General features: G+C 37.2%; 1 protein-coding gene across 13 annotated transcripts in view; it reads left to right on the forward strand.

Annotated features, from left to right (window-relative positions):
- The window catches only part of ESRRG (estrogen related receptor gamma), a 506336-nt gene extending 496585 nt beyond the window's left edge, over positions 1 to 9751 (forward strand). For 12 of the 13 annotated variants that reach the window (XM_074989955.1, XM_074989953.1, XM_074989961.1 and 9 more), the window contains one exon: positions 5986 to 9751. In XM_074989955.1, the coding sequence (XP_074846056.1) occupies positions 5986 to 6230 (245 nt within the window). In that variant the 3' untranslated portion in view covers positions 6231 to 9751. The remainder of the gene's footprint in view (positions 1 to 5985) is intronic. The other variant, XM_074989964.1, reaches the window with a different exon arrangement.
- Positions 9752 to 11195: the final 1444 nt, after the last annotated feature.

Consider the following 11195-nt stretch of genomic DNA (forward strand, 5'->3'; position numbering starts at 1 on the left):
TTCCAGTTCCTTTCTCAGATGTGAGGAGAGGTGAAAGGTTCGCACTGCGTGTATGAGTGGACATACACAGACTTACTTGCACACATACATACACATAAAGGAGCCCTTCCCATTCCTTTGTGGGATTATGATGCACTTTTCTGTATTGATTAATACGAAACAGAGAGATCCAGGAGAGCAGGGTTTTGTTCGTTTGCTTGTTTGGCTTTTTTTTTCCTGGGGAAGCGGGGGGAAGTTGGGACTGCTTAGATCGTGCCTGTTCGCGTCAGAATTTCAAGAACAGTGCTGCATTCACAGTGGGGGTCAGCTTTTTCCAGGATAGTTCAGCTCCCATTTAAGCACCAAGGTAAGTGGTCAGCTTTCCAAAAGTGGTGAGTGGGATTGAGAAGCTGGCCCTTTTTATGTGCCTAAATGAGAGCAGTACACTTCAAAATCAGAGCTCTATTGAAAATTTGCTCCTAGGTCTCAGCACTGGGTGCATAGTTGCTCCATTTCGGAGGCAGCAGAGAGATCTTTCCTGCTCCCAATCATGGTCCTTGATTTCTTTCTTGATGTAGCCCTAAAGAAGATCTCTTCCTGCTCTTTAAACTAGCAGGATAATTGGAGATGCTGTTGTACATCATAATATAATGAAATACAGACAAATGTTAATATCATTGAAGTTACACGCCCACTTATATGTGCAAATTTGGCTCCTATATAGGATTCAATTTGCCAACCTTTAGCTTCATCTAAATTACCTGCTCTGAGCTGATTCTTGTTAGTATTACTGTTCTCATGTACATATTAATTAGAAGAATAATGTCAATTTCCTGTTCTATGGAATCTATATCTTATTTTATGCCCAATTTTGACTGTAGCCACATGGTATATTAGACCAGACTATATCTAATTTCTAGAGATGCCCTCTTTTTGTAGTTGTATTTTCTCCGTTGTATTATTATTTCTGTTAATGTTGCAAGTAGTTAGTAGGACACGCACAAATCTGTATTGATGTCATTATTTCTTTTGCTAATATAAATATCAAAATATGTGGAACACTGCTTAAACAAAGCATTTTGGAAATTGTTAGTATTATAAGAATTTCCTGGTATGTGAATGCCTTCTTTGTCTCCATTTCATTTTCAATATATATATTTTTAATTACGGTCCTCATTAAATGAAATATAATTAACGCAGTGGTTAGGACACAACACAATATGGGTAAGGCCTTTGCAAAGTTTGCAAATGTCCCTGTGCCAGTGTTCCAGGCACCTCAATCACAACAGGCAGTAATTCTTCAGTTTCAGAACAGTGCACCCCTGAGTAGATACTGTAAATGGTGATTTGTGCAGTATGGTTTTGGTTGATTAATTCCACCTAGGGAAGAGTCAGATTCTATGACAGCAATTCCAGATCTCAGGCCAGAACAGTCAGACCACCCCACCACCCGCACACATACAGCACAACTCGCATACGTGAATATGGTCCACCTGATATTTGCATAGTGCTGCACTTGTGCTATTTGGTGTCCAGAAACCTGCACTGCTGATGTACAGAGTGCTGCTAGGTGCACTCTTCCAGCATACCCAGGGCTTCCACATGCCTGCTGGATGGCTTTCCCACCACCCGTACCAGCCTACACATAGCTAGGAGCTCTGGAGCTTGCTCACGAGATTTAAAAGGGCCTGGGAGTCCTGGCCACTGCCCCACCCCCAAGCCCTTTTAAATTGCTCAGGATCCTGGACTATTCCCACCTCTGTCCCCCACAGCACATTGGTGGCCCTGGTTAGTTCACCAAATTCATTTTGTGACATAATTCAGTTTAGATCCTGCTTTCCAGCTTTGCATTTAAAGTACTATAATTATAATAAAGTACTACTACTTGTGCTTGATCTTGGAACAGTCTGTCAGGATCTTAAAACTGCTTAAATTAGATTGTATCCATTTTTGACTAGTGAATTACATAGTTATACAGAACTCCCAGTATACCCAGTGGTTGGTTTCAGTCAAGTTTCTCCTGCTACTTGGTGGTGTTTTCCTCTGTATCATGTCCTGTCAGTGTTAAAATGTTTTCTGCTCAGTGCTGCATAATCCCTGTTGGTTGTTTGCTACTAGTTTCTCTCTTTAATCTGCCTCTATTTTTGACATACAGAAGTGCTTTATTTTTGAGGTCCATGTGTTTCATCTCTTCCAAGTTTTCTTTGTGATATTAAATACATAAAGTACCATTTTAGAGTGGTCTCTCTTCCTTCATTTTAGGCTCATGCCAAACAGTTGCTAGTTTTTATGATCTGTGATGTGTGTCCCAGATTATTTCTGGGTGGCCAGATGTTTGTTTTCTACATACGAAATGAAACTTGAATATTAAATGAGATGGCTGGGAATCCGAGGAAGAACCTGGACCGCATAGTGTTTTTCTCAGATGAGAGGTCTAGTTTTCTCTCTTTTCTGCACAATGAGATAATCAATCAGGTTTCTGAAAAGCTGACCAAAAAGAGGTACGTTTGTATTTTCCCCTGCTGTGACCAGGGAACAAAGCATTTGCAAGAATAAGATGATCGTCAAAGCCCAGCTCAATAAGTCGGTGCCCTAATTTGGTGATTTTACCTTTTTTTCTTCACAAAATGCATTAGATCACAACCACCTCTTTCCTCACTTTAGCACTGAAGTCCAGTGTTTCCTCTAATGTTTGCCATTCATGGCTGGAATAAATTTGATGTGCATCACCAATAGAAACACATGCTGGCCACTGTAGTTGGCTGCTAATAAGATGGGCAGCACCTGAATCTCTCCTCGGTGGCTGCCAAAGTGCTCAGCTTACAGGGAACACTGCTGAAGTCTTTTGCACTTAGCAGCACATACTGGTTGACAGAGTATCAGAGTTCTTATGCCTGGCTGTAGACATCTTCAACTTCATTCACTTGTGCTGCTTTTTTGCAGGTCATTTATTATCAGAATCTGCATACTTTTGAATGACAATATAACCTCATGTCCCCATTTAATTGCTAATTTGGGCTAGTCTGAAAGGATTTCACATCTGGGTGTAGATTTCTACTGGACAGTAATCCTTTGGAATGGTAATTGTAAGATGTCTAAGGAGGGTCTACTACCAAAACTATTTTTCTAATCTTAGATTCACTCTTGGCTGAGATGGAGCATTTAAACTGTTTATACTTAACATCTAAGTATTTATTATATTATCTAATATATTATGCCTTTCTGGGTCTCTGAGTTCCCTTAAATTATAACAGTTCTCATTTACCTCACTATCACCCTAGCATGGACTGGGTTTATCTGCAATATATAAATCTGTTTCAGAATTCAGTTGCAATTCTCGTATCTGCCACTTTTGGTGGGACCAGGGCAACATTCTGGGCCATTTCCTTTATTTTCAGAAACAAATGCCAGCCTAATTAAGATCTACATTTATTTAACACTACGGATAAGTTATAGAACCAAACTGCAAGGCTGGAACATGAAGAAGGACCTTAGTAGAGATTAATATTTTCCTGAGCAGTCTGCCATCTGAATCATTGTCTAATTAAATAGCACAGATTTAGTGAGTTTTTGGATTTAAGTGTTAACAGACTCTAGGATGAGTAAAGCTGAAATGATTTTGAATCTCTTCTCTAAATGGGAAGTAAAATTATAGTAATTCAATTAAATCCCTTTAAAATCTTTCACGCTAAACCAAAGTTTTAAAGAATACTTTGAAATCTTAATCACTGTTTGTGAGAATCTCTCTTGGCTAATTGTTCTCACCTCATTTCCTGTGACATATTTACATATTGCCCAAAGCACCGTGTCCCAAACTTGCACCCATGACCCACTGGTTTTCTGCAGAGTACATGCAGGTGGCCCTTGGAGTGTTGGCTAGTCACTTTGTTTCCCCCTACCAAATTGATTTAGGAGGCAGCCAAAAATACATTGCGACTATTACTTTTCTGTGTAAGCAATTGCTATAAGCTGTGTGATCATCCATGAGAGAGAAGAAAAGCCCCAAGACAAACTCCTCTCAAGATGATTCCACACTCTGAAAAAGTTTGGGAACCCAGGGTTTAACAGCTGTGCCGTGTCACAGACTCTGATTCACTTTCCATCTTCTGGTTTTTTCTTTGTATTTTTCCCCCCCGTAATCAAATTCAATGTGGGTGAGTAAGGGAAAAGTACAGTCAGCAAGCTTTTGTAAAGTCATATTGCTGGAATTTAATTTGAGTTGTACTGTTACAGATCAGCAGGCTCACCGGGGATTTCCATAAAAGTCTTCCACTCATCATAAGAAAACATTACAGAACCCAGACATCAGTGACTGACCCACCCCTTTGAAAAGTCAAACTTCACATCCAGTGCATGAAAGAAAGACCTACCTGTTTAGGAGTAATTTGGACAATACTGCAGCAGGTCGAAACTGGCAAACATGTAGGGCCAATGTCTAGAATGTTATGGCCTCTTTTTGCTCCTCTGGTGGCACAGAAAGAACTGACAGCGTTGGCAAGCTGAATTTCTCTGGCATAGAAGTTCTCTTAGCCAGCACAGAACTACCATACCCAGCTCCTACAACAGCTCCTAAGCGTAGCCCTGTCATAGAGGGCACGGTGGGCATAGTCTGTGCTTTAGCAATCCATGTTTGGTGGACAGTTCCTTGGGGGTTTGGTTAACCACCAGAGTTTAGACCAGTTCCTACATTGCTCTAAAACTCTATTAGGAGTATCCCAAGCACAGCCAGGGAACTCATGATCTGTCACTAGAATCTTGTGCAGCAGGGAGCTTGACTTGTGGAATGCCATGGAAAGGTTTGCACAGGAATCATGTTAAACAGAGTGCAGTGGGTGGTCAAGAAGTGTTTGCTTATGAAAGTTGAATTCAGTAGCATTCTCCATGTTTAAGAGCAGAACCTTTGTTTGTGTCTGTGTGGTATGTTATATTCTATACTCAGGGATTTACCTTAGTTGTTACAGGTAAGAAGTATTGACCACGTAGTTCTGTACTAATACTAACAAGGTGAAAGTTGAATTTGTTTTTGAAGTTGTCTGCAAAAAGGGCTGATTTGGATGATGGGAGCAGTGCTAAAACTTAATTTATTTTCGTTTTTAAGATTTTTAATCTTGCCCCCCTCATTAATATGTTTTGTTTAGGTTTTTCCCTTTTAATTTTTTTTAGACCTGACCATGTTGGTGCACCGTATCTAGTCTCTGTATTACCTGTCGAACTGCATGCTTTTTAAAGCATGCATTTGCCAAGGGTAGACTTACTAACCGTCTAAAACCCACATAGGATTCCATTGTGTGTGATTAACAGATAAACTGTCATTGAAATCAGTAAAATCAGTAAGAACCTAACTTGTACATAATTATCTGTTTCAGAGCAGGAACTCTGACTTATTTCAGTTTGCACTTTTTTCTTTGTTAACCTGTTAGTCTATGTGTGCAGTAGAGCGATCTGTCAACAGATGTTTTTTGTCAGAAGATATCTTCCGACAAAACTGCTGTCGACAGATTGTGGCCAGACTGCAAAGCAGATCGAAAGAGCGATCAGCCAGTGTGAAAACAGAGTCAATGACTCTGGTTTTGTAATCAATGGGATCTCAGTCTGTAACCATAGAGACAGGCATGGATTGGTGCCACACTTTTTGAGGGTGGCCATAGTTGGTGACCAAGCAATGTGGACTGTGACTGAGATGGGCCCTGTCCTTTCATTATCCTAATGTCTGGGTAGCTAGAAAATGACTATATGAAATTTGTTATATAGATGGTTTTAAACTTTTTATATATACATTAATTTAGCATTTTTACAGAGGGCAAATATGTTCCTGGTGGCCAATAGAAAAGTAACTGGGTAACTATCTACCTTATCTAGAAAATACTTCATAAATGCATCCAAGTCCATCAATAATTATGGTACTGTTACTTATTACAGTACAAGTTACAGTGTAGAGCAGTTACACTGTAATCCAACATTTTGGCACATGATGTTGAAAACTGATGTTGCTCCTTTGTTTTGCAGACTCAATGCACATAGAAGATGTTGAAGCAGTTCAGAAACTTCAAGATGTCTTACATGAGGCTCTACAGGATTATGAGGCTGGGCAGCATATGGAAGACCCACGCCGAGCTGGCAAGATGCTGATGACTCTCCCACTTCTGAGGCAAACCTCTACCAAGGCTGTGCAGCATTTCTACAACATCAAACTGGAAGGCAAAGTCCCCATGCACAAACTTTTTTTGGAAATGCTGGAGGCCAAGGTCTGACTAAAGCATCATGGGCCTTCCCATCATGCTCATAAAAAAAAAAAGGGAAAATAAACAGGAAATTAATGGCAAAGAAACTTAGCGTTTAATTAAGGAAAAAATGACTGCACTGATATTTAGCAGCAAGACTGTGAAGCAGCTTTCAACTCTCTCTTCTGTGTCTATCTGATGCAGTTTTCCTTCTTTTCTTTTTTCTGTTTTCCTTTTCTGTTCTTTTATTTCTTCCTTTTCCTCCTCCCTCCCCCTTTGCTGCTGAACTTTTAAAAAGAGGTCTCTAATTGAAGAGAGATGGAAGCCAGGACTGCCAAAGGATGGAAATCCATAATATGGATGCCAGTGAACTTATTATGAACCATAATGTCCCCAGTGACAAAGGAATCAAAGAAAGAACCATCATACCTTGCAGTACAGTACAACATGATGAACTAACTGAATGCAGTATTAGATTTCATAGGAGCAGTCTCTAATTAGACAACTAAGCAACGTTGCAGTGGCTGCTTCTTATCATTGCATTTTCCATCTAGATCAGTTACAGCCATTTGATTCCTTAATTGTTTTTTCAAGTCTTCCAGATATTTCTTAGGTTAGCTACAATGTAACTTTTTCAGGGAATAGTTTAAGCTTTATTCATTCATGCAATACTAAAGAGAGAAAAAAAATACTGCATTTTTGTGCTGGCTTGAACAATGATGAACAATAATGAAGGACAAATGAATCCTGAAGGAAGATTTTTTTAAATGTTTTGTTTCTTCTTACTAATGGAGATTTTTTTGTACCAGCTTTACCACTTTTCAGCCATTTATTAATGTGGGAATTTATCTTACTAAAGCAATAGTTGAAGGGAAGGTGCATATTATCACGGATGCAATTTATGTTGTGTGCCAGTCTGGTCCAAAACATCCAGTTTCTTAACATGAGCTCCAGTTTCTAACTAACAGTTCACTGACACGAAGAATTAGATTACACCTACAGTATATCTGAGTAGTCTAATGTCAAGTACAAATCTATAAAAAGGGTAAGAGAGTGTGACTGTACGCGTTTACAGTTGCTACGTGATTTCTGATTCAGTTGTAAATGAGTGAGATACTGCCTGTTACTTGCAAAATTATAAAGTTCTCAAAGACTTGTCAACCAATACTAGCTTACAGGCAATAAGACAAATGCCAATGTTTGCAAAATGAAGAAATCAAAATAGTAGACTTCTGACCAAATTCAAGAAGTTAACACTTCCACACTTTATTTATTAATTTAGACTTTATTTTGTAAATTGCAATTTTTAACAAGTAGCTAAATCAATATATGTGCTTATCAACCGGTATTGTCACAGCATGAAAGCCAGTCAGTTTCAAGACTGTTAAGAGGTGTAATCTAATATGTAAGCCAATTAGATGCCCCCAGAAAACTACAGTCGCTAAATAACCAATAAACAATAACCTCCATCAAATGCTATACCAATGTACCAGTGTTTAGTAGCTGCTCCCTGTACTATGTGAACATCCTTATTCTATGTACACAGATGTAATTAAAATTGTAATCCTAACAAACAAAGGAAATGTAGTTCAGCTTTTCAGTGTTTCATGTTTGCTGTGCTTTTCTGAATTTTTATGTTGCATTCAAAGACTGTTGTCTTGTTCTTCTTGTGGTGTTTGGATTCTTGTGGTGTGTGCTTATAGACACAGGGTAGAATTAGAGACAATATTGGATGTACAATTCCTCAGGAGATTACAGTAGTATATTCTATTCCTTACTGGTAATAAGGTTCTTCCTAGTAATAATTAAGAGATCGAAACTCCAAACAAGTACTCATTATGAACAGATACACATTGAAATCATAATATTTTCAAAACAAGGGATAATTTCTGTAACAGTTTATTATAGAATACCAATGTATAGCTTAGAAATAAAACTTTGAATATTTCAAGATTATAGATAAGTCTAATTTTTAAATGCTGTAAATATAGCTTTTATTCAATCATCTCTCAGATGTTGTTATTAACTCGCTCTGTGTTGTTGCAAAATTTTTTGGTGCGGACAAGTTTCCAAAACTATTGCTACTTTGTGTGCTTTATACAAATACAATGGGCTGATGGTGAATCAGCCTTGTGCTAGAAAATACCGTGTATCTATCATTAGCTATATGGGACTATATTGTAGATTGTGTTTTCTCAGTAGAGAAGTGACTGTAGTGTGATTCTAGATAAATCATCATTAGCAATTCATTCAGATGGTCAATAACTTGAAATTTCTAGCTGTGATAGGAGTTCAGAAATTGGCACATCCCTTTTAAAAATTACAAAAAAAAAATACAACTCCTGGGAAAAAGGTGCTGATTCTATAAGATTATTTATATATGTAAGAGTGCAAAAAAGTTTATTTTCCAGATAGTTTGTGCAGGGTTTAAGTTACTACTGTTCAATTACAGTATATAAATATATATAAAATATAAATATATAATATAAATATTGTTTTTTCTGTATCACATTAAAGAACTTGGGCTTCAGGGTCAAAAGCCAATCAACTAAAAATACAAAAAACACACAAAAATGGAGATGCGTTAAAGGCACACGGTGCAAACATTAATTTTCATTTTTCGTAATTTTTTAGAACTGCAAAAGAACGAGTATCTCAAGACTGTAAAAACTTTACAATGAAATATGGCTAAACGAACTGCACAGGCTTTATAATAATGTTCATCCTAAACCTAGCTGGAGGAGAGTTCTTTCAAGACCACTTATTTAATGTGAAGTGTTGGGAAAATTTCACAAGGTATCTGTTTTAGCCATTATAAGTTAATTTCTATTTTTTGCTTCATTTTTTATTTTTTCTTATTTAAAGCAATATGATTGTGTGACTCCCGGAAGTTACACGTTTGTTTCAATCAGATCAGATTGTTGTATTTATTCCACTATTTTGCATTTAAATGATAACATAAAAAGATATAAAAAATTAAAACTGCTATTTTTCTTATAGAAGAGAAAATGGGTGTTGGTGATTGTATTTTAATTATTTAAGCGTCTTTGTTTACCTGCCTAGGAAAACATTTTATGGCAGTCTTATCATGCAAAGATCACAAAAGGACAAAAAAATTAAACTGCTTATAATAATCCAGGAGTTGCATAATAGCCAGTAGTAAAATAATCATGTCTATAGCTGTAGACGGGCTTCACATCTGTAAAACAATCAACTGTATATTTTTGTGATGTGTATCATACCGTGTGCTCCAACCAATGTCCATTTGTGTAAATGTATTTATTTTATATTGTATATATTGTTAAATGCAAAAAGGAGATATGATTCTGTAACTCCAATCAGTTCAGATGTGTAACTCAAATTATTATGCCTTTCAGGATGATGGTAGAGCAATATTAAACAAGCTTCCACTTTTGATTGCTTTTATTTTATTTTTTGTGTTGTGGTTATGGGTTTTTTTTGTTTTTTCTTTTTGTTGTAAGAGGGAAACTAATCAATAAGCATTACCTTTTTATTTCTATTCAAAGAGTAGCAAGCATTATCCCTTTCTCTTAAAGTAGAGTACAAGTCTAAATAAATGCTATATAAAGCCTTGTCAAAATGAATTCCAGTGCGGTATAAGACATTTTGCATACTCTTAAATATGCAAAATGTCTCATAGTACATTAGAATTCATTCTGACAAGCCTTTATATAGAACTTATTTAATCTTAAAGCATCTCCACATCAACCTGCATTACTCAAAATCATTGCCTCTCTGTCAATGTCATAAAAGGAAACTTTCCCACTCTTCTAAGATCATACCATCGAGTACTTATTTGATTTCTTCATCCACAACTAAACCCATCATTTCATCTCCTGTGCAAAGGACTTCTTTTACAAGTTCTGGGTTTCTTTTTTAAAATAATATATGTATGATTTGAACCAGCTTTCACAAATAGAAGTAAATAGTCACGGGAGCAATACTGTAGATGGTGTTAATAAAGAACTCTCATAAGTCTTTAAGTTCCAAAGGGGTTAACTAGCTTAGTTTAAAACTGACAGTGAATAGCATTTGGGCCTTTTACAGTCTGAAAGGTTATAGCCCTTACTGCATGGGGGTCAACCTGTTTCCTGTGGACCCTTTTGGAGCCATCACAGAAGTGCTAATGTGTGCTTTTCTTGCTTTTTAGCCTATCTTCTTGATAGTATTCTGTCATTGTGTTTGCCCAACATATTTCTCACCTTCAGTGCTGGCCATTCTCTGGAGACTTTGGCTGATGACACAAAGGCTACTGAACTGAATAGTATTCTGGGACAAGAATTGTTTCAGCCATCCAGACTGAGCTATCAGCATAGCCCTTAGTATTTTTGTATTGTGCAATCTTTTAAATAGTAATATCATTGAAAGACATGGGAAGGGGGAAAAGATACCATCTACAGTTTACCAATTCTAGACAATTTCTCCTGGAATCAAGGAATGACCAAAAGAAATCCAAATATTTTTATGGGTGTAACAGTATATAAAACTTTTTCTGGCTTGCCTTTTATTATTTGATTTTGACTTATAGCACAGTAGCAGTATGCTTTAGACAGGAGCATAATGCATCATCACAGCCTAAAGTGGAAAGAAGCATTGTTTACAAAATACCATTGTGAAAAAAATCAAAGCGAACTGTAATTTGCCATATGTACACCACATGCCACTCTCAGACTTGCAGATTCTCCAGATTTGAGCAAAATGTAATTGTATTCATTCATTGGCTAGAAATATTGGACCATGAACATTTTCACATGCAATTAGAATCCTAATGAGCACTTACATTTCACCTTTCAACTGAGGAGCTCAGAATGTTTTGCGAGCATTGATTGAGCCTTTCAGTGTTCCAGGAAGGGGAGAAATAGGGTTAGATACCACACAGAGGACATTTCACACAACTGAAATGCAACCACTGCTGGTGTGCACTATGACAAGCGTTTAACTGCCAACAACACCAAACAGTATCTTAGATGAGGA

This window comes from Carettochelys insculpta, chromosome 3, assembly GCF_033958435.1.
Source record: "Carettochelys insculpta isolate YL-2023 chromosome 3, ASM3395843v1, whole genome shotgun sequence".
NCBI lineage: Eukaryota > Metazoa > Chordata > Testudines > Carettochelyidae > Carettochelys > Carettochelys insculpta.